The 23,841-nt window shown below is 48.9% G+C and overlaps 1 protein-coding gene and 1 long non-coding RNA gene across 3 annotated transcripts; one reads left to right on the forward strand and one right to left on the reverse strand.

The window, feature by feature from the left end:
• Positions 1-2,462: 2,462 nt before the first annotated feature.
• On the reverse strand, positions 2,463-23,840 carry ZNF473 (zinc finger protein 473). 2 transcript variants are annotated; one of them, XM_031007200.3, is made up of 5 exons: positions 23,685-23,840; positions 20,182-20,259; positions 11,955-12,081; positions 9,426-9,515; positions 2,463-6,583 (listed from the first exon to the last, which is right to left on the reverse strand). In XM_031007200.3, exons 2-5 carry the CDS (start codon positions 20,188-20,190, stop codon positions 4,194-4,196), a joined length of 2,616 nt encoding a protein of 871 aa, XP_030863060.2. In that variant the 5' UTR covers positions 20,191-20,259; positions 23,685-23,840; the 3' UTR covers positions 2,463-4,193. The 2 variants fall into 2 exon arrangements, with proteins under 2 accessions (XP_030863060.2, XP_055225838.1); XM_055369863.1 differs by lacking the exon at positions 23,685-23,840 and adding an exon at positions 23,598-23,681 and having other exon boundaries at positions 20,182-20,381.
• On the forward strand, positions 3,164-9,432 carry LOC109024129 (uncharacterized). Its single transcript, XR_010132015.1, has 3 exons — positions 3,164-3,288; positions 6,466-7,718; positions 8,371-9,432. It is a non-coding gene; the product is annotated as an uncharacterized lncRNA (long non-coding RNA).
• Position 23,841: the final 1 nt, after the last annotated feature.

The raw sequence follows: 23,841 nt of genomic DNA on the forward strand, positions 1-23,841 counted from the left end.
GATCACGCTGTTTGTCCAGCACCCATACTGCTTACAGGCTCCGGTAATGGGCGGCTCCAGCCTGCGGCGTAGACAGTTGCCATGGAGAAAGACAGGCGTTTCCAGAGTTGACGGTTGCCGTGGAGACAAAAGCCGCCCGCACGCAGTGGGGGCGGGGCTTACAGAACGTATTCTGCGATTGATTCACAGGAAATAGACGCAGCCGCGTGGATCGCCTTCTCCACCCCACATACTGAAGCCACAATAAGCCACGACTTCGTGTGCCCCACGCGAGGGCCGCCTGACGCCAGAGTTTCTCCCGCATCTACCATCAGAGGACCGTCGCCCTCAGGAGCCCGAGCTCCCGCGGTACTCTGGGAAGGGTAGTTCATCAGGGAGTCTGACAGGCGCGGAAGTATCCGTGGGGCCGGGGCAGCGTCGCCACCAACGTGGGGATGCTGGTGGGGAGCAAGCTTCGCGTGGGAGGCCGATCCAAGGTCCAAGCCCCCATTTGCCAGGTCCTTGAGGGCCCGACTGTCTAGTGACATTCATCACTTGCCCTCCCCATTTTGGGCCCATTTTGGCCTGAAAAGTGGCCCCGAGCAGTTGGGGATTTAGGCCACCGAGAGGAATAGAGGGGCTGGAGAATCTGACGGCAGCCCATGAGGCTGCAGGGGTGGGGACGGGTTTAGAGGCAGCGGGGGTGGGGTTAGGGCGTGGCCAGGAGCCGAGTCAGCACAAGGATTGGCTGGAGTAGGCGGGGAAGGGAGATGGTTATTAGAGAACTGAACCCAGGAGGCCGGCGTGGGCGGAACCCGCTGATGCTCGTTTTGAGAATCCTTACACTGAGTATCATTCTTGAGTCCACTGGAGAAACTGAGGCTTAGAGAGGGCAGTGGACCCTTAAGTTCAGTAATTCATTAGAAGGGCTCACAAAACTCAGCAAAGCTGTTATACTTGATTGCATTTACTACAGCTAAAGAATAGAGATTAAAACCAGCAATGGGAAAAGGTGCATAGGATGGAGTCTAGGAGAGACCAAGCGTGAGCTTCCAGGTGTCCTCTGCCAGTAAAGTCATATGGAAAGCATTTAACGCACTCAACAATGATGTGTGACCGCACACAAAGTTTTGCCAGAGAAGCTCACCCACGCCGTGGTACCCAGGGTTATGGGGTTGGTTATGTTGACAGGGCTGATCACCCTGACTGACCTTAGTCTCCAGCCCTTCCAGAAGTCAAGCTGGAATTTAGCTGGGGTATCAGTTCCGACAAGGGGTCCCCACCTCTGAAATGTTGGGGGAGACCTTGGCCCTAGAGAAGACTTTGCTGCTGCTTTATACCTTGACCTCGTTTGAGCTTGTCTTTGCATCAGCCTCAGAGGTGTTGGGTTTTGCCATCTTAGCCTTGCTTGGTTTAGGCTCCTGTAGCTCATTTCTTTTCCAATCACATTTTTTTCCTTTATTCAGAAACAGGGTCTTGTTCTGTCGCCCAAGCTGGAGTGCAGTGGCATGATCACAGCCTACTGTAGCCTCAACCTCCCAGGCTCACGATTCTCCCACTTCAGCCTCCCTAGTAGCTTGACTGCAGGCGTGTACCACCACACCCGGCTGTTTGTACTCTTTGTAGACACAGGATTTCACCATGCTGCCCAGGCTGGTCTCAAACTCCTGAGCTCAAGCAATCCACCCACCTCAGCCTCCCAAAGTGCTGGGATTACAGGCATGAGCCACCACACCCAGCCTACCACACAAACTTTAAAATGTTTTATCTAAATTTATTTAAACTTTTATCTAAATTTAAACTTTAAATGTTTTTAAATTGTAAAAATATACATAAAATTTGCCATTTTAATCATTTTTAAGTGATCAGTGGCCACTACCCAGCTAATTTGCATATTTCTTTCGTAGAGACAGGGTTTCATCACGTTGTTCAGGCTAGTCTCTAACTCCTGGGCTCAAGTCATCTTCCCACCTAGGCCTCCCAAAGTGCTGGGATTACAGGCATGAACCACCACACTCGGCCCTATCAGCTCACTTTATTAAAAAAATAAAAGTTTCTATTACTACCATGAGCAGGAACTAGTATCTCTTGTCACTTGTCACTAAAGGAAAAAGGTGGGGACAAAAATTAAAGTACTAAACAAAGTTATATGTATTACTGGATGCTAATTAGAAACACTCCCCAAGCCTGGGGCCTGACAATGTCTGTGAAGAGTGAACTGCAGGCTGCCTGTGCTCTCTCCTTGGTTACTTAGGCCCACACAAAGACTGAAAAGTGTTGTTTGATGATGCATCTGAGGACCAGCTGAACTTGTGTGCCTCCTCAGTGGCGCATGCCCCGCCCAGACAGTGGGAAAACTGAGCTGCTCCCTCTTACTGGGCAATGATCGCCACCAGAAGCCCTCCCCAGCAAAGACGTGAGGCCTGGCAGGCAGGGACTGATGCGTGGCTGCATGGCAGCAGGCTGAGAGAAGGAACCAATGCTTTTAGACTCAAAACTTTAATCAGAGAACCAACAAATATGCACACACGGAGGGCGTTTCTACCTTGGCCTGCAGCAACACAGGTGACTGATTTACAGACTGTCCCCACACCCAATGGCTGCCAGTTTTCCATAGAGTCCCTATTGTGTCACAGCCCTGCAACACTTTGTACACTCTTTTGGTATACAACATGCCCATCTCCCCGACAAGACAGAGCTCCAGAGGACGGGAACCATGTGCGAGAAGTTAAATGTTGCAGCCATTTGAAAAACAGTGTAAGGCCCCAATGGTTAGCCAACAGGTTCCCAGTTTCAACTAAGTTTAACAAACTTAACCAGCAGAACTCCAGGTGCAAGAGTTGAAAAGCCCAAGAGTGCAGAGCACTCACTCCCTCACCATTTTCAGCACCTAAAATATGAAAGGTATTCAAAGTATGTGTCCAGTGCTTTTCATAAGACTACTGTGTTTCAGCAAAGGTGTGACTGAGCCACTTAGTGGTAGGGAACAAACACCCAGAGCTGACAAGACACTGGTAGGGAATTGGTTGTGTGGTTCCATCTCACTGGACTCTCCAACAATCCTTGGTGATCCCAGAACTTCCTGTGACATGAGGGAATGTGGCATTTTCAAGATGTCACTTGTCAACTAACAGCAATCGTCGATGAAAATGGGTTCATTCCTTTCTTTCTGATTCCAGAAGCTTCAGAGCAGTAGTGCATAGTGTATGGATACTACCCGCCCCCGAGCCTAGCAAATTGCCTGGTGAGCGGCCATCCTGGATAAATGGTGAATGATGACATCCCAGTGGTCACTTCCACACACCACAGGTTTGACCCCTAAGCATGTCTTCCATATGGGTTGTGTTTCATATGCGGTTAACACCCTGATCAATGCAGCTTTCCTGATGGAATCCAGCTGTGTTTTGGTGTCAACTCCCATGAAAAATTGGGTGTCTTATTGCATAACCAACACGGTTAAATGGAGGAAGGTCATGGGAAGAGGGAGCATGTGTTTGTGGGATAGGGAGTCCTCTTTAAGTGAGAAGCTTGGGAGGTTAGGAGTGGAAGGTTGTAGCTAGTTGAGGTGAAGAGTTTACATGTTCTTTTTGGCTTTCTGGGGGTTAAGAAAAAAACCAGGAAAGAGAGATAAAGGGACAAAAAAGGCCAGGCACTTAAGAAGAGTAAAGTGCTGGAGAAAAACTGTAAAAAAGGAAAACTTAAATTAAAAGCGATACATTATAAGAACATTAACTACAGTAAACACAGATTACTAATTCCTTTCTTGTAACACAAGTACATTTGTGCTATAGCTGATGTGTATTTGTGGCTTACACTTGCTGAGCCCTCACGTGCTGGCCATCAGTTCTAAGAGCTTCACATTTATTTATTTAATCCTCAGAAAAGCCCTCGGAGGTAGGTGATGCCCATTTTACAGATAAGGACACCGAGGCCCTGAGATATTTTTCTGACCTTCCCAAGGTCACTTAGGTAGTAGATGGCAGAAGTGGGATTTAACTCAAGGTAGACTGGCTCCAGAGCCTACCTCTGAATCCTGACGTTGTACAGCTTCTCCACTTTTGTGTTTTCATTGTTATAATGAAAAACATGTGCACAAAGTTTCTAATCAATCTTTAGATGCATTTATTTGGAGAGAAACTTGCAATGGGATAGTTTCCAACTTTCAACATCCGAGTAACGGTCTCATATTCTGGGACTCTGCTGCCACCCAATGGCTACAGGCAGTATTGCTGCTTGTTGTGTACACGCTGATGGCGGCTGAGGCTCGAGTGGCACCGAAAGGCTTTCTGGCAACGTTGACACTGATAAAGTGTCTCCTGGGTGTGAACTCTCAGGTGCTGGTTGAGATGGGCACTGAGGACAAAAGCTTTGCCACACACATTACAGGAGTAAGGCTTCTCCCCCGTGTGAATTCTCTGGTGCTGTGTTAGATTTGCTTTCTGGGCAAAGGCTTTCCCACATTCACCACATCTGTAGGGCTTCTCCCCAGTGTGAACTCTCCGGTGAATAGAAAGGCATGAGCTCTGGGTGAAGGCTTTCCCGCATTCCTGACAAACATAAGGCTTTTCTCCAGTGTGAATTCTCTGGTGGCGGACAAGCTCAGCACTCAGGCCGAAGGCCTTCCCGCAGTAATCACATACATAGGGCTTCTCACCTGAGTGAATTCTCTGATGCTTAGAAAGGCATGAGCTCTGATGGAACGTTTTCCCGCATTCGTTACACACCAACGGCTTCTTTCTGGCATGAGTTCGCTCATGCTGAACAAGGTAGTTTCTCTGGGTGAAGACTCTGTCACACTTACTACATTTAAAGGGATTCTCTCCGGCGTGAATTAACTGATGTTTTGAGAGGTGTGCACTGTGGCTGAAGGTCTTTCCGCATTCGTTACATTTAAAACGGTGCTCCTTTGTGTGGGAGGACTGAAGTTTGATAAGGGAGGCACTGCTGATGGCTTTCCCTTGCTCACCCCATTTATACAGCCTCACTCTAGCGTGGATTCTTTGATGGTGAATGAGCCGAGTACTTTGGCCAAAGGCTTTCCCACACTGGTCACATTCAAAGGGCTTCACCTCCCTGGTGTGAATCCTCTCGTGCTGAGTTAGGTATTTGCTGCAGCTAAAGGTTTTCTCACATTTGTTACACTTAAAGCACTCCTCTTTCTGTTCTGGGTTCTGATCCAAGATCTTCCCACTCACAAAAAATCCTTGTTTTTCTCTGGCGTGAACACTCTGGTGGCACTTCAGGGTTGAGCCGCAAATGAAGCGTTCTCCGCACTCCTGACATTCATATGGGGTTTTGACAGTGTGCATTTTCTGGTGTTGCACAAGGCGATTGTTATCGCTGAAAGTCTCCTTGCATTCAGCACAGCTATAGGGCTTTTCTGCGGTGTGAATGGCCTGATGTCGCATCAGATGTGAGGGCCGGCTGAAACTCCTGACGCATTCCTGACATTTGTGGGGCCTGTAGCCTGTATGAATTCGCCGATGTTCATTAAGGTGAGTGTGCCGGTGGAAGGCCTTCCCACACTCACTGCATTTGTAAGGCTTCTCTCCACTGTGAACCCTCTGATGGATCTTTAGGGTAGAATTATGCCTGAAGGATTTCCCACGTTCGTTACACTTATAAGGCTCCTCTCCAGCATGAAGAGCCTGGTGTTCAATGAGCAGCGAACTGTGCCTAAAAATCTTCCCACACTCCTGACACTCAGAGGTAGTTTTTGCAGCGTGAGTTTTCTGATGTTGGATGAGGTGTTTTCTCAAGTTGAAGGTCGCCTGGCACTTGGAACACTCATAGCGTTTCCGAGTGTGGATCTTCTGGTGCCGAGTAAGGTGGAAGATCTGGGTGAAAGCCTTGCCGCATTCGTTACAGTTGTAGGACTTACTATCTGTGTGAGTTTTCTGATGCTCACCAGGCTGTGTGTCATGACTGGGTGGGTGGTCACTATCTTGACTCTTACATGGTTTTTCTCCAGTGTGAGTTTTCTGATGCCACAGGTATGTACTCTGACTAAAAGTTGTCCCATATTCATTACACACATAGAATTTGTAGCCCGTGTGAGTTTTCGGATACACAGAAAGGGAAGCATTCTGGTCAAAACCTTGCTCACACTCTTGATGGACAGTGGGTTTCTCCCTAGTATGAGTGATCCAGTGCTGGGTAAGACGGTAACTCCCACTGAAGCTTTTCCCACATTCACTACATTGATATGGTTTCTCCCCTTCCTGAACAGAATCCTGCTGGCTGTGGTCCGAGTAGGAGACAAACTCACCCCTATATTCCTTAGACTTAGCTGGTGTGAGGGTCTTTTCAGAAACATTATGCACCATGGAATCTTCTCCCGTGGAAACGGTGGACACAGGACTGAGTCCTCTCTTTAATTCATGACTCTTGCATTCCGTGGGACTTTCCCCGTTGGTGGCAATATCAGACCTCAGAAGACTTTCTGGATCGCCTAGCAAACTATCTAACCAGGTGTCCTCTATACAGGCTTCTCCGAAATTGGAGTTCCAGAAGCCATCCTTGGATAACATCTCTATAATCTCCTGGGAGAATCCTTCTTCGAAGAAATCCTCCATCAGAGGAGAGTTCTTGGTCTCAGTCACATCTGAAAGAGCAAGTGCAAATGTCTCCTGTTCACTAAGGGTGAGAACACAGACAAGAGCAAGTAGGGGTGATAGATCTTGAGTCCAGCCTATCCATCAAGGGACCCAAAGGGGTGACCCACGTGGAACTGGCATCACAGAAAACAGACAGAGCCCATTCCCAGGAGGGTCAAGAAGGGAGTTGGGAAACCATAGGGTTCAACGAGGAGGGAGATTCTACCATTACCTTCACACCTAAGTGACTGATCAAGTTCCCTAAAAAGTCGCCTGGACTCACCTGCTTCTACTCTCCACTCTATCCTGTACTGTCACCAAAATCTTCCTCCTCATATCCTGCATCCTCTATCCCAGACAACACCCCGCTCTCCCCACACCACCACCCATCCAGTTCTCCATGCTAGAATCCTGGGAGTCAACCTCCTCCCTACCTCCCTCAACTTGGCACTATTTTCATTTGGTCTCTATCGAAATGTCTCAACTCCCTTCCTCTCCTCTCTTTATCACTGACTCAGCATCTGATCCCAGGCTGCTCATTGGTCTCCTGTTTCTGTCTGTCTCTCTCTCTCTCTAGTCTTCCATACTAGCCCTAAAGGGCTTTGTAGTTAATGGATCTGACTATATCACTCCTCTGATTAAACCCTTCCATGGCTTCCTGCCTGGAGAAAAGAAATGAGTGTATTAGCCCAGTGTTCTTTGTGCTGACCTCATAGAACTCTTGCGGTTCCCTAAATCCACCAGACTTTCTCCTCTGTGCCTTTAATGGTCCCTCATGCTGGATGGCACTTCCTGGACTAACTCCTCTAAATCTTTTAATACCCAGCTTCAGTATCACCCTTCTCTGAAAGGCTTCCCTGACAACCCCATCCCCATTCTGCTTTAAGTCCCCTGCCCTGTATTCTCTGAAAACCAGCTGAGCACTTACCATCCTCTACCATAACAGGTTATGAAAGGGTCTGACCCCTGACCCTTACCAGAAGGTAAGCTCTTTAATGGGGACCTTCCACTGCTCATCCATCCACTGCCACAGAGGCGGCCACGAGAAAGATTCACAGGACAGAGTAATTCCCATTCATGGTATGCTTGTTCACAGGCAGGAGTGCCTCAGGCACTCTGTTACACTCGACAACCTCCTGTAAGGTAGGCACGTTTCTGCTTTCTTACAGCTAAGTGAGCAGCAGACTGAGGATTTGAACCCCTCTGACCATATATATACATATATATTTTTTTTTTTGGAGACTGAGTCTTGCCCTGTTGCCCAGGCTGAAGTGCTGTGCGATCTCAGCTCAATGCAACCTCTGCCTCCTGGGTTCAAGTGATTCTCCTGCCTCAGCCTCCCTAGTAGCTGGGACTGCAGGTGCCCTCCACCACGCCCAGCTAATTTTTGTATTTTTAGTAGAGACAGAGTTTCAGCATGTTGGCCAGGCTGGTCTCGAACTCCTGACCTCAAGTGACCGGCCTGCCTCGCCCTCCCAAAGTGCTGGGATTACAGGTATGAGCCACCACGCCTGGCCCCCATATTCTTAACTACCAAGCTGTATGCTCTCCGGGATCCTTCACAAAACATGAATGTCACTGCTCTGCTGCATGCCTCCAGTCTCCCCATCTCTCCTCTCCTCCATCATCATACCTTTTCCAGCCTGTCCCTTGTGCAGTTCTTGGCTCACCATCTGAGTATCTATGAGACTGCTTAAAGTCTCTCTGCCTGGAATTAAAACTTGCAAATGAAAGCCTTCTGAAACCACATCTTGTTCTGAATTGTCACCTTTGCCTCTGCTCATCTCTCCCACAGATATCCAGCTCACTCTCCTCACCACACTTGTGCTCATGTTGCTCCCTCTGCCTCAAATGCACCAACAGACATGTAATAGGCACCCCTTATGTGCCAAGCATGATGTCAGGAGCTGGGAATACAGGGTGAATCAGCTAAGCCCTGCTTCCAAGAGCGGCATGCCGTTAAAGGGGAAAGACGCTTATGTGGTAACTATGCAACTCAAGTGTCACTACTAGAGGATATGGAGGTATATTTGTTAGTAAAGGCATGGCTACCTATGCTTGGAAACAGCCAATATGCTGAGGTGACAGAAACAGAAAGCAGAAGTTGTGAGAGCCTGTGCATGAGTTAGTCACCTATGAGGAACACTGATGTGCTGAAGAGGAGGCTGCAGAGGCCTCATGTACACAAGCCTGAGTGTGGTGAGCCAAGAAGGGAGCTGCAGACTGACTGGGTGGGGTACAGCCTGAGACTCCTGTGGTCTCTGGTTCAGGGCCCTGCTTCTCATGCTGGGGACGTCTCTACCATGGGTAATACCCCAGGAATCCTCACCACCTAACCTGATCCACCTGGAGGAACCCCGGCTTGGGAGATGGCAGGGCAGATGCTCTTGGCAGCATTCAGGCCTGGGCTTAAGTTACTCCCTGATGTGGCCATCTGCTATGCCCCAGGGATAGGAAGGAAAAATGGGCCTGAAGGAAAGGAGGTAAAAGAAGTAGAATGATGGTCAACACATTCAGGGAGCTCAAGGCAGGAAAGTAGAGAGGCCAACTGAGAGAGTGGAGGGCGTACCCTTGTTGAGTCTGGAAGGAAAGAGGGGCAGCTGTGGAGAGGCACCAGGATAACCCTGTGCCGAAGGGCAAGGTAGAGAGACACCAGAGTGAGGGTGTATAAAAATGTCCTGATCCCCCCAGCTCCCAGGACAAGGGGATGGAAGCCAGCGAGCAGCAGAGTGAAGTCCTGAAGCTGAGCGTTGTAATGTCTTGGTAGACCTGTGGGAAAGCTGGCTGCAGCCTCAGGATGGAGGTCTGGAAGACAGAAGGTACACAAGGGGCCCCTCTCCATCCACTCACCAGGGCCTGGTGCTTCTGGGCTTCCTCCTGCCAGAGGCTCCAGATCTTCACCGCCATCTGGGTGGGAGGTCAGGTTGGGTCTTGGGGGGTCTGCAGGGAGAGAAAAGCATTGTCACCCAACCAGGACATGGAGGACCATCCAGACACTCAGTGAGAACCTCCTGGCTCTCCTGACTTTTCTATGCTTTATCCTGCACGTGGCTCCTGTGTGTGGACCAGGTGCTGCACTGGGCGACTCTGGGGATGCCTGTCCTGTAGGGTTCCCAGTCCAGTGATGGAGAGGGAGCCAAACAATCACAATCCAGGGTGATCAAAGCTGTGACAGCTTGGGCTGGGGACACAAAGGACTTGTGACAGCTCTTTAATGGGCAGGATCTGCCAGGTGGAGAGGCACGTACTTCCTTAGCCATTCATGATTTATTCACTGACCCATGGGCCACACATTGCCTGAGGCCTCCATGGGCCAGGGACAGAAGATGTCAGGGTTCTGAGCCCAAGGAGTCCTGAGCCGTACCCTCCACAAGCTTCCCCAAGGAAGGGAACAGAGTCATCATCCAGGAGGGATACAGGCCACAGCGGACAAAACGCCACTGCTGTCTTTGAAGACTGAGAAGCCATGAGTCAAGCAATACAGGCGACCTCCAGAAGCTGGCAACGGGCCAGGAAAGACTATCTATGTGCTGGAGCCTCCAGAAGGAACATGGTGGCCCTGCCAACACCTCGCCTCCAGCCCAGCCACATGCATTTGGAACTCCTGGCCTCCAGGACTGTAACATAATAAAAGTGTGCTGGTGGAAGCCACTATGTTTGTGGTATGTGTAACAGCAGCAATAGGAAACGAATACACTACTCATACATTCACACAAATGGGTGAAGGGGCAGTCGAGGTAAACACACTTCTTACTGTGGGCTGTAGTTTAAAAATTCAAAAGGACACTGAGGTAGGACCTCCCATTAGATGCTTCTTAGCACACACTGGCCAGTCTGGAGAAAGTCTGCCCCAATGTGATGAGATTCTATCAAATGATAGTTTCCACAGTGTGTTATCTTTTACTTCTTTCATCTTTTGGAGTAAATTATTTTTCTGGTTCTTCAAAAAGAAAGAACTGAGGCAACAGAGAGGGAAAATGAGTTAATCAGGTGACACTGATGGGGAGCTGGGGTGATGTGGCCTTGGAGCTGCACAGACCTTAGCTGGAGTCTGGGCCCTGCTGCTGTCTCACTGTGTGACACTGGTGTGCAGAAGAGGGCGACACAGCAGGCTTGCTGCTCTCCTGGGAAAAGCCTGCTGGCAAGGCTGGATTTCAGGGGGGTACCGGGTGTCTCCAGAACTGAAGAGACACGCTCCCTGGACCTAAACTGTGCAAACACGGTGGCTTACACCTGCTTTCCTTCTGGGGGTCTGGAATTTTGGAATATGCCAGGCAGAGCCGCCCACGTGACCAGCCCCCAGTAAAAACCCTGGCACTGAGTCTCTGATGAGCTTCCCTGGTGGACAGCATTTCACACACGATATCACATTCTACAGTATTGCTGGGGGAATTAAGCATGTCCCATGTGACTCCCCTGAGAGAATTCTGGAAGCTTGTGCCTGGCTTCCTTGGACTTTGCCCCATGTACCTCCTCCCTATGCTGACTGTGCTCTGAATCTTTTCACTGTGGTAAGTCATAGCCATGAGTCTGACTACAGGATGAGTCCTGGGAATCCTAGCCAATCACTGAATCTGTGGGTGCTACTGGGGACACTGACACAGCTGGGAAGGTGACTGCCACTCTTTTAACCTCAGTTTCAGACCAATCGGCAAAAGAGGGACAACCCAGCTTCTTCATGGGGTGACTGGAGGATTGAACAAGCAAGTCCTAAGAGCTGCTACTCAATCATTCATTAGTTTAGAGCTGTCTGCTGGGCCCTAGAGCAGGTACTGTTTGTTCCAAACACTGGGGACACGCCCTGTCCTCACACAGCTCCCGCTCTGAATGATACAATGGTAGTTAGAACGTGAGGGAGCGACAGACAAGATGAGTAGGAGAGGAGGTATGGAGTTCTAACAGGGTCCCAGGTTAAACTTTAAAAATGTAAGCCCTGAGAGCCGCTTAGGCAGAGGGGAGGGCAACTGGAAGACTTTGAAGTATCAGCTTGAAGAATGACTGACTACAAGTAGGAAAGTGGTGAAGACAAGGCTGGGGAGGCAGATAGGGGCCAGAGCAGGGTTTCCCAGGCTTAGCACTACTGACACTGGCGTGGGCCAATCCTTAGTTGTGGGGCTGTGCTGTGCACTGTAAGATGTGTGGCAGCCTCCCTTGGTTCCACCAGCTAGATGCTAGCAGCACGCTGCTGGCCCAAGGAGTAACAATCAAAAATGTCTCCACACATTGCCAATGTCTCCTTGGCCAGCTGAGAACTGCTGGGCTAGGTCATGCTGATTCTGAGGAGCCCAGGAGCCAGGACTTCACCCTGTGGGTGGTAGAGAGCATGGGTGATCACCAAGCAGGGCAGTGAGTAGGCCCCTGGGGACAGGCAACACTCACCCAGCAGGAAGAGGTCCTGGCAATTGTCCAACGCTGTGTCCCAGAACGTGTCCCCCTGTTCCAGCCCGAGCTGCTCCCAGTCTCCCAAGGTGAAGTCCATGCCGACATCCTTGAGGGTCACAAATTCCTGAAACACAGTACACTATTGGTCACTCAGAGGCGGGGGACAGGGAGGAGCCCAACAGCTCACTCAGGGCACTCCCAGCCCTCAATCTGCCAGGGCTTTGGCAAAAACCATCCCATCCTCAGCCTCACAAGAATCTTGAGATGTAAGAGACTGGAAACCCCTGTATTTTGTAGGCAAAGAAAAGGACCTTGACTTTGACCAGGGGACAGGATGTCAACCGAAGTTAACACAGGTGGGACTGAACCCAGGTCTGCCTGATCCTAAAAATCTATTTCACGCTTTTGCTTTAAGTGTTCATTCAAGACTTATTTTGTAAACTTTCAAACATACATACAAGTAGAGAGATGTATATAATTAACACCCATGAACCCATCACCCAGGGGTCATCTGATTTCACCTGTGAATACTTCAGTATGAACAGTAACTCCTTAATCACTGAACACCTAGACCACATTCAAAATCTGTATACAGATTAGTCTGACATCTCAGTGGTGTGTCTTTATAGCTAGCTCGTCTCAATCAGAATCCAGGGGGCCCATACCCTGTAACTGATGTGGTTCTGAGGTTTTGAAATCTACAGCTATACCCCTGTGCCTTCTACATCCTCCATGCTCCTGATCTGAGGCCCCATGTTCTGAGTGTGGCAAGCTGCTTCCATGCAGTGTCACCTGGCTGCTCCCCTGGCCACGCATTTCCTGTGAGCTGGTCAGGAGAGCAGAGGCCTGACTGGAGTCAGTACAGCTTCTGGGGGAAAGACCCACTCACAGGTGGTACCAGGTCCGCTTTAGGTCCCAGGTCCGCTTGGGTAACAGATGGTTACCCAAGGCTTCTATCTGGTTGTCCAACTTTTAGTGATGCCATCTTTCATTTTAAAACTTTCCTAGTTAATAAGTGTTTATTATTATTTATGTGTGTGTGCATGTATATATTATATAAAATTTTATTTTATATATAATTATATATATTTATATAATTTATAAATTTATAAATTATAAATTATAATTTATATATGCACCTGTAGTCCCAGCTTCTCAGGAGGCTGAGGTGAGAGTATCACAGGAGCCCAAGGAGGTCGAGGCTACAGTGAGCTGTGATCGCACCACTGCACTCCACCCTGGGGGACAGTGAGACCCTGTCTCAAAAAAAAAAAAAAAAAATTTTCTACCATTTGGCTAGTCAGCGGTAGAGTTCGTATAGGACAGGTAGGGTAAATGCTTGACTCTCCTTTTATTTGCCAGTTTTCACTATAAGGAATTGGTTTCCTTCTGTTGTTTGTAAGTTGTGGTAATTTATAAATCTGGTAATCCATAAATTATATATATTATATATACAGAGAGACAGAGAGAGCGAGCGAGAGAGATAGAGAGTGTCTCACTCTGTTGCCCAGGCTGGAGTGCAGTGCCACGATCATAGCCTCCACCTCCTGGGCTCAAGCAATCCTCCTGCCTCGGCCTCCAAGTAGCTAGGACTACAGACTTGTACCACCAGACCCAGCTAATTTTTTTTTTTTTTGGTAGAGTAGGAGTCTTGCCATGTTGCCCAGGCTGGTCTCGAACTCTTGGCCTCAAGTGATCCTCCTGCCCCTGCCTCCTGAAGTGTTGGGATTACAGGCATGAGCCACTGTACCTGGCCAGTTAATGGATGTTTAGGATAAAAATTCAAATACTTGAGAAGTACCAACAATAAAACGTGAAAGCCTGCCCCCACACACCCCGTCTCTAGGTGAAACCATGACTGGTGTGTCTCTTCCAAATCTCCATCAGTGTGGGCACAGGCACATTTTAAGAAAGAATGAAAACCACCTCTCTTTAGTTTGGGTCTGAGGTATGGCCCTATATACCTTCCCTTTATGAGTGACTATTGGCAAGCAAGCTGCATGTCTCTTGTGACCCCAATTCCTGCTCCCCTAGTGAAATGGGACCAACGAGTCCCATCTCATCACGGCTGCTACAAGAAGCAACTGAAATACTGCTGGGAGGTGACTACATAGTACTTAGCACACAGGAAGAGCTCGACAAAGGGGCAATTCCACTCTGGCTTACACTGCCCATCCCAACCCTCCAGGCATCTGACTGCAAAAGCCCTTCTTTGGCCAACAGCTTTCTGCATGCCGGCAATGGTTCAATGCTTTAGGTGCAGTGAGTCACTGAACTGCCTGACTCCTCTTTGAGGCAGGATTATTATCCCCAACTTATAGAAAACAAAATCAAGGCCCAAATAGTCACTTTCTCCAAGTTACACAGTGTATTAGTCCATCTTCTGTTGCTATAACTGGGTAATTTATAAATAAAAGAAATTTGTTTCCTATAGTTCTCGAGGCTGGGAAGTCCAAGGCCAACAGACTGCCTCTGGTGAGGGTCCTCCTGCTGGTGGAGACTCTGCAGAGCCCTAAAATGGCACAAGGCATAACATGGTGAGGGAACTGAAGCCATGTCAAGCTGGCTTTTACAACAGACCCACTCTCATGATAACCCATTATTCCATGAGTAAATGAATTCACTCACACAGGCAGAGCCTTCATGACCTAATCATCTCTTAAAGGCCCCACCTTGGCCGGGCACGGTGGCTTACACCTGTAATCCCAGCACTTTGGGAGGCCAAGGCAGGCAGATCATGAGGTCATGAGATCGAGACCATCCTGGCTAACACGGTGAAACCCCGCCTCTACTAAAAATGCAAAAAAAAAAAAAAAAAATTAGCTGGGCATGGTGGCGGGCACCTGTAGTCCCAGCTACTCGGCAGGCTGAGGCAGGAGAATGGCATGAACCTGGGAAGCGGAGCTTGCAGTGAGCCGGGATTGCGCCACTGCACTCCAGCCTGGGCGACAGAGTGAGACTCCATCTCAAAAAAAAGAAAAAAAAAAAAAAAAAAGGCCCCACCTCTTAATACAGCTATATTAGGGATTAAATTTCAAGGCGTTTCGATTGGTGGGGCATGGTGGCTCACGCCTGTAATTCCAGCACTTTGGGAGGCTGAGGGGGGCAGACTGCTTGAGCTCAGGAGTTTGAGATGAGCCTGGGCAACATGGTAAAACCCCCATCTCTACCAAAAACACAAAAAGATTAGCTGGGCGTGGTAGTGCACACCTGTAGTCCCAGCTACTCGGGAGGCTGAGGTAGGAGGATCACTTGAGCCCAGGAGATGGAGGTTCCACGAGCCAAGATCACACCACTGCACTCCAGCCTAGAAAACAGAGTCTCCCTCTCAAAAAAAAAAAAAGAGTTTCAAAGGGGACAAACATTCCAACCACAGCACACAGTGAGTAGGTGGTGGGGTGGCAGGAGCTCCAATCTGCTACACAATCCCCAGGAGGCTGACCTGTTAGAGGCTCAGCTTTAGAGTCAGACAGGTCCCAGTTCAAATTCTAGTTCTACTATCTATTAACTGTGGGACCTTGTTAGTCCGCCTCTCTAATGCTCAGCCTGCCTCTTCTCTAAAATAAGGCTGCTATAGGATGAAGTGAGCTGATGCCTACACAGGGCTCAGCAGAGACCCAACTCACTAAGAAGCTGCTAAATAAGTGGTGCTTGTTGTCTACTTATCCGTCCAGTGATGACCACGCACCTACTATGAGCCAGCCCCCGTGCTAGGTACAGGAAAAAAGGGGGCAGCCAGTTCCTGTCCTTATGAGATTTAACCTGGGTGTGTTACATTGAATTACAATGAAAATGCTTTGTAAAACTCTTAAGAACAGCCAACCACACACACACACACACACACACACACACACACACACACACACGTATGAAAGAACTGGTCACCTTTGAAGGATGACATGACAGAAGGAAACCAATTCCTTATAGTGAAAACTAGCAAATAAAAGGAGAGTCAAGCATTTACCCTACCTGTCCTATATGAACTCTACCGTCGACTAGACAAATAGTAGATAAATTTTTTTTTTTTTTGAGACAGGGTCTCACTGTCACCCAGGCTGGAGTGCAGTTGTGCTATCACAGCTCACTGTAGCCTCAACCTTCTTGGACTCCTGTGATACTCTCACCTCAGCCTCCTGAGTAGCTGAGACTACAGGTGCACACCACCACACCTCGCTAATTTTTAAATTTTTTGTAGAGATGGGGTTTCACCACGTTGCCCAGGCTGATCTTGAACTCCTGAGCTCAAGCAATTTGCCCACCTCAGCCTTCCAAAGTTCTGGGATTACAGGCGTGAGCCACCATGCCCAGCCAAAGGATGTCTTGTAAAGTATTCCAACTAATAAATGAAAAGAAATGATAGCACCATTTTGCAAGCCCTGATGAATGAACAGGTGATAAGGCAGAAAGCATCAACATCTGCCAGGATCACAAACGGGGCACAAGAGATTCTTGGTAAAAGGATTGACCATGAGTCTAATCAAGCCTCTGGACCTAGCTGCCAACTGGGAATAAACTCAACTGCACCACAAGGATAGAACCAGAGAAAACAGACTGAGGAATTCTACAGGTCGAACCATGCCAGTTCCTCAAAGGACCGAATAACTGTTCTCTAACTAACAGCTGAGAACAGAAGGGGACGGAGGAGGAACCCAAAGATTAAGAGACACAGAAGACATTAAAAAACAAGAAGGGGCAAGGGATTGTGCATTTGAGTAATAAAGCAAGTGGTAATCATAAAAATCAGGTTACTTATTGGGGATGCGAGAGGGCTATGACAGAGCCCACAAAGGACTTCTGGGGTGGATGGCAAAAAAAATTCTCACTCTTGATCTAGGTGGCGTTCGCCTTCATTAAGTCATGCATTTGATGTGTGTGCATTTCTGCACCTGTGATTTTACAATAAAAAAACTTTTTTAAATTAGGCATATACTAAACAGCAACCTCCTCTTACTGCTTCGTGGGAAAAGACAGAAGGTGAGAAGGGCAGAAGCAGGGAGTCAAAGGAAAAAGGCCAGTTTGATAATCCAGGTGAGAAATGGTGGCAGCAATGGAGGGGGTGAGAAGTGGTGAGATTCCAGATATTCAGATAACGGTGCTGACAAGGTTTCCTGACGAATAACATGGAGGGTGTGAAAGACAGAAGACCCTGGGATGGCTCTATGTTTTTAGCCTGAACAGCTGGAAGGACAAAGTTGCCACTTACTGAGACATAGGAGAAGCAGCTTTCAGGGCAGAGTCTGAGTTTGGTTTGGGACATGTAAAGTTTGAGACATCCTGTAGATTGTCATGGCCGAATAATGCCGCCACCCCACACAAAGATGTCCCTGTCTTAATTCCCAGAACCCATGAATGTTATCTTACATGGCGAAAGGGACTTTGCAGCTGTGATTAAGAATCTGGAAATGGGGAGATTATCCTAGATTATCTGGGTTGGTCCTAAATGTCATCACAAGGACCCTAATAAGAGGGAGACAAGGAATCACAGGAGAGAAGAGGTGATGCCATGACAGAAGCAGAGATTAGAGTGATGCGGCCAGGAGCCAATGAATATAGGCAGCCTCCAGAAGCTGGGAGAGGCAAGGACTGAATTCTTCCCTAGGGCCTCCAGAAGGAACGCACCCTGCTGACACCTTGGTTTGAGCCCCGTGAGATCATTTTGGGATTCAGACCTGAAGAACTGTAAAAGAATAAATTTGTGTTGTTTTTAAGCCCCCAAGTTTGTATTATTTGTTACAGCAGCGGTAAGACCCTGAAACAGTCATCCCAGTGGTGATGCTAAGCAGGAATTGGGTGGACGAGCAAGGGGAATCCTGTTTCCGCTTACAACAAGTCCTGTCCCTCCTCTGCTCCAAACCCTCCAACGGCCTCCGGATTCACCATATTTAAAGACAGAGACCATACAATGATCTCCAGGGCCCTAAAGATCTGGCCCCAGCTACCACTCAGGGCTCACCTTCTCTCCCTTTCCCGCTCATCCACTCTGCTCCAGCCACACCAGCTTCCTCGCAGCTCCCTGAACACACCTGCCAGACCCCATCTTAGAGCCAAGATTGTGTCCCTCAGTTCTCTGCTGAAATGCCTCTTCTCCATGAGGCCTTCTCCCACCCCTCTGTATAAAACAGCAAATCTACCCTGGGCCTCCCTATCCCTTTCCTCCATAATCCTTAATACTGCCTGCATTCTATGGGATTTACTTAATGCATTTTACTGTGTGGTATGGGTTGAACTGTAACCCTCTAAAAAGATACAATGAAGTTCTAACCCCCGTACCTCAGAATTTGCCCTTATTTGGAAACGGGGTCTTTACAGAGGTAATCAAGCTGAGATGAGGTCATCAGGGTGGGTCCTAATCCAAAATGGCTGAAGTTGTTATAAAAAGGAGAAATGGGGACACGAAGACAAACACAGGCTGAGGGAAAACAATGTGAAGATACAGGGAGGGCATCCTGTGAAGATGAAGGCGGAGATTGAGTTGATGCCTCTCCAGGCCAAGGGACACCAAAGCTGGCCACCATCTGCCAGAAGACAGGGGAGAGGCCTGGCTCACAGCCTCAGAAGGATCCAGCCCTGCCAACACCCTGATCTCAGACTTCTGGCCTCCAAGACTGGGAGACCACCAATTTCTGTTGTTTTCAGCCACCCAGTGTGTGGTACTTTGTTACAGCAGCCCTAGCAAGCTCATACACTGTCACCCGCAATAAGGTAAGCTTCATGAGGGCAGGAACCACCTAAACCGTTTCCCTAGTCCAGACTTACAACAAAGCCCACTCATGGCAGGCACAGAGTAAATACTTGTTGAATGAGGCAAAGCAGCACATGGTCCTGATAGCTGTTTTGGGACAAGGGAAGGAGCTCACGAAGGATGGAACCCATACTAAGTGAGGTTCAAGATGGGGACAATAAACTGAGTCCCAATCACACCTGCAGATCATGACAGCCCTACCTCTGGACTTTTGGTTATATAATTAATAGTCTCCTGACTGCGTAAGTCAATTTCTGGTACTTATAACAGAAACTGTTGCTGTTTATATCCTGTCAAGAGTAGCAGCCAAGCAGGAGCCAGATCAAAGAGGACCTTTGAGGGGCTTCCTTTCCTCACACTCCCAGACTGCGCTGGACAAGGCCCCTGTCACAGTGATGAAGGAGGTGGGAAGACAGGGGCAGACTTGATCCTTGAGGCACTGGGGAGCCACAGGAAAGTGACAAGGTCAGAGCACATATTTGGCAATCATTTACCCTGTGTGCTAGACCACATTGTGGGCACTGGGGACATAGACGTGTGTCAGACCTGTTTCCCGGCCTCATGGAGCTCATGGTCTGACGGAGAGACACGAGGGAGGTAGGACTGTGGCAAAGGGAGGTATCGGGGGCTGTGTGGGCCAAAGGGGAGAGGGAGGCCATTGCCTTGAGGTCAGGGAAAGCTTCCTGGAGGGAAGGTCATTCAAGTTGGATCACTAAGGATGAACAGATATTTACCAGATAGAGATGGTTTCACGCATCATTCATTGATTCATTCACTCATTCAACTAACACCTCATGAGGCTTCCTGTGTTCCTGGCCTGTGCTGGGCCCTGGGGACCCAGAGATGAATCCCCATCAGTTCCTGTCCCCAAGGAGCATCTAGTCTGGTGGGGCTGACAGATATGGGCAGGAACATCCATATCTAGGTGGATCTGTGCTACAGTGGAGGCAGCAGGGGGTGCTATGGAAGGCTAGAGCAGGAAAGTGCTGACTGCCTAGGGAAGGGTGGGGGAACTGAGCCGGGTCTTAAAGGCTGTATGAGACACTACCACATGGAAAAGGGGCAGGGAATTCCAGCAGAGGGCCCAACCTGAGCAAAGGAAGCTGCTGGAAAGTACAGAATCAACTTTTACTACTAGGCCAAAGGGAGTATTTGTTATCTAGAGAAATGACAGAAGATGGTGCAAAGAGGGTAGAAGCCAGAACACACAGGAAGGCTGAAAAACCTGGAATTTATTCTATAAGCAATAGGGGTTCCCAGAAGAGTACCAACAGAAAAGAACAGCATGCGAGCTTTCCTTTAAAAAAGATCGCCTGGGAGCCACCATGGGACAGGGAGGCCAAAACAAAGGAAGGCCAGCTTTCCTGCCACGGGGGTGACCAATCAACACAGAGCGACCTTCAACTCACCTCGGCCACAAAGGAAGGCCAATTTTTCTGCCTTTGGGTGTGACCGATTAGGACACAGCGACCTTCAACTCACCTCAGCCATGGCCAACTGGGGTTCAGTAGCCTCTTTTAAGCTCCTCCTCCTTCCCCTCCGTGTTCCTGGCTGGCAGGGCTGTGGGAAGCACAAGGGAGCTGTGAGAAAGCCTCCCTTCCGCCCATGGCTGACTCGCTGTCCATGCTGACGAGCCCCCAAAATGTCCAGGAGGAGGAGGACAAGTCCCAATGTGAGTCTCCCTGCAGGGGACAACAACAACTATATTTACTGAAGCCACCTCAGCCCCACATTTCCACTGTGCTTCAGAACCTACAGAACAGCTTCGCCACCAACAATGGTGGGTTAGCACCTAACAGTCAGTCAGCACATGTTTAGGAGATTTGGTGATGAAAGTCTATGGCCACAGTGGGAGCTTCTGTCTTGCTCACTGCTGTGTCTTAGCACCAGTATGGTGCCTAGTACGCAGTAGGTGCTTTAACAGTAGGTGTAAAAGTACCTAGAGTTGTTGACAGAACGAAGGTGTCTAAAGAACCAATGGAACAATGCTTCTGGGATTTCTGATTATCATCTCTGGAATTTGAGTTCAGGTAAAGCGGCCTCCAAAACTGTTACTTTTTTTTTGAGACAAGGTCTTGCTCTGTTGCCAGGCTGGAGTACTACAGTGGCACAATCATGGCTCACTGCAGCTGTAATTTCCTGGGCTTAAGCAATCCTCCAACCTCAGCCTCTCAAGTAGCTGGGACTACAAGCATGTGCCACCACATCCAGCTAATCTTTTTCACTTTTTGTAGGGACAGGATCTCACTTGTTGCCCAAGTTGTTCTCAAACTCCTGATCTCAAGTAAGCCGCCCTCGTGGGCCACCCAAAGTGCTGGGATTACAGTTGTGAGCCACTGCACCTGGCCACTATCTCTACAACAGAAATATTTCAACTTTTGTTTTAACCGTGACCCACAGTAACAACACCAATATGTAGTATAGGCCAGGCACAGTAGCTCACGCCTGTAATCTCAGTACTTTGGGAGGCCGAGGTGGGCAGATTACTTGAGGTCAGGAGTTCAAGACCAGCCTGGCCAATATGCTGAAACCCCGTCTGTACTAAGAATACAAAAATTAGCTGGGCTTGGTGGCACGTGCCTGTGATCCCAGCTACTCGGAAGGCTGAGGCAAAGAATCACTTGAACCCGGGAGGCGGAGGCTGCAGTGAACCGAGATGGTGCCACTGCACTCCAGCCTGGGCAACACAGTGAGACTCCATCTCAAAAAAGAAAAAAAAAAAGTATCATGACTACTCAAACACACAGTGTAACTAAACAAAAGCTTCATGAAGCAATACTTACCCTGCAATGTAAGATGTACTGGGATGTTTTCTATTCTAGTCTCTTTTATTCTACTTCATTAAAAAATCATAGTCACTGCCCACCTAGTTATTTTCATGACCCATAATACGCAAAACTGTACCACACACATTTTTACCCATTTGTATCCACTGCGTGGACCAAGTAGCACATATCTGCGGAGTGCTGAAAGCATTTCATATCACAAAGCAGCACGGATCACTTAACAATGACACAGGTCCACAAATTCTTCAAACTCCAAGGCCAGATGTGCTTTGAAATTCAACTTTTATTTTAAAAAGGTGATATGGCATATATATGGCATATTTCATTAAAATCCCAGTGCAGGGCCGGCCGCAGTGGCTCATGCCTGTAATCCCAGCACTTTGGGAGACCGAGGCAGGCGGATCACCTGAAGTTTGGAGTCCAAGACCAGCCTGATCAACATGGTGAAACCCCCGTCTCTACCAAAAATACAGAAATTAGCCGGGCATGGTGGTGCACGCCTGTAATTCCAGCTACTTGGGAGGCTGAAGCAGGAGAATCGCTTCAACCGGGGAGGTGGAGGTTCCAGTGAGACCGAACTCCAGCCTGGGTGACAGAGCGAGACTCTGTCATCAAAAACAAACACAATTCTCCCCTTCAGATGAGGCAAGTGCTCCCCAAGGCCCCGCAGCCCCACCTGGACCAGTTCTCTTCTTTCCTGTATGTCATCTGCCTGGCCCTCACAGACAGCTGAGCTTGAGATCCCTGTCTGCAGTTACCAAATCACATTCTGCCCACACCTCATATACTCTCAGCTCTGAGAGGAAAGAAACGAAGGCCTAGAGGTAGAGCCCAAGGTCATCCAGCCCAGAGTGACTTAAGCCAAACAATGATCGGGCTGAAAGACCTTGGGCCCAAGAGTCTTGCCCTTCCTTCCAGACCATTTACCTTCTCTAAGCCTTAGTTTCCACATGTACCAAATGGAACAAATACAACAGATCTACGGTCCTTTAAATGCTCCAAAAACCAGAACTTGATTTATAAACTGACGGCAAAACTTCACCTGGATTGCCACAGGCCACGTCGGGTCTTAATGTTCCCATAAGTGTGAATATTCACACCTTGCCCCACAGAAACATTTTATGACCAAAAACTGGCCCAGATTCCTCGGGGTGGGGGGGTGCTGCCTAATTACAAAATATGCACCCTATTAGCTTTCTAAAACCTGAAAAATTCTGATTCCCGAGATTGCCTTGGTGCCAAGGGGACCTGCACTTATGTCTCAGTGCTGCTGCGGGGATCAGAAGAGGAAATGCGACTCCAGCAGGGCGCCTGGCACACAGAAAGCGCTCAAATACTGTAAATGTTAAGTACTTCAACTTCCCGAAGAACTCCCATCCATCGTCCAGCAAGATTCTGCCTAAATCTGCCAACTTCAGGTAACTCATTCCCCTCCTTCCCCAACCAAAACCAAAATAAAACAGAACCACTCCTCTTAGGGCCATCAGGGAGGACTGGAAACCCCTTTAGCAGTTTTTTTTTCTTTTCTTTTCTTTCTCAGCTCACTGCAACCTCTGCCTCCGGGGTTCAAGCAATCCTCCCACCTCGGCCTCCCAATTAGCTAGGAATACAGGGGCGCACCACCACGCCCAGCTAATTTTTGTATTTTTTTCTTCTTTTGTGGAGACAGGGCTTCACCATGTGGCCCAGGCTAGCCTCGAAATCCTGGGCTCAAGCGATCCGCCCACCTCAGCCTCCCAAGATGGTTTTCTTCCTTTTTCTTTTTTTTTTTAAGATGTAGTCTCGCTCTGTCACCCAGGCTGGAGTGCAATGGTGCAATCTCGGCTCACTGCAACCTCCGCCTCCTGGATTCAAACGATTCTCCTGCCTCAGCCTCCCGAGTAGCTGGGATTACAGGCCCCCGCCACCACGCTCAGCTAATTTTTGTATTTTTAGTAGAGACTGAGGGTTCGAGGAACTCCTGGCTGCAAGTGATCCCCCCCGCCAAGGCTTCCCAAAGTGCTGGGATTACAGGCGTGATCCACCGTGCCCAGACCTTGAGCGGTTTTCATAACAGACTGTGAAAGACGGTTCACACCTTCACCCTGACAACCGCCGCCCAAGGCGACGCACCCTCTTTCGAAGTCGCCCCCACTTTCATTCCGTCACCTCTCAGGAAGGACCGAACCCGCAAGTCCCTCAGCCCCAGCGTCTCCGTACCTCGGGAATGCAATCGGCCGCGTCAACAAACGCAACCCCACCCTCGAGGGAGCGGGAGATTCAACTCCCCGCACACGCGCCTCCTCGCAGCGACTTCCTGTGCGCGAGAAGCTTCTCTGAGCGGCTGCACGCAGGATCCTCCGCGCCAGCGCCAGGA

The sequence above is a fragment of the Gorilla gorilla genome, chromosome 20 (assembly GCF_029281585.2).
Source record: "Gorilla gorilla gorilla isolate KB3781 chromosome 20, NHGRI_mGorGor1-v2.1_pri, whole genome shotgun sequence".
Classification (NCBI taxonomy): domain Eukaryota; kingdom Metazoa; phylum Chordata; class Mammalia; order Primates; family Hominidae; genus Gorilla; species Gorilla gorilla.

Excerpts from the sequence above, each read along its gene's own strand:
- ZNF473 (XM_055369863.1), bottom strand. The coding sequence starts at position 23,625 with ATGAAAGTGGGGGCGACTTCGAAAGAGG. Across the intron at positions 12,082-20,181 it reads CCCAGTTGGCCATGGCTGAG|GAATTTGTGACCCTCAAGGA; the intron begins GTGAGTTGAAGG and ends ACTGTGTTTCAG. Across the intron at positions 6,584-9,425 it reads CCCAGAAGCACCAGGCCCTG|ATGTGACTGAGACCAAGAAC; the intron begins GTGAGTGGATGG and ends TTGCTCTTTCAG.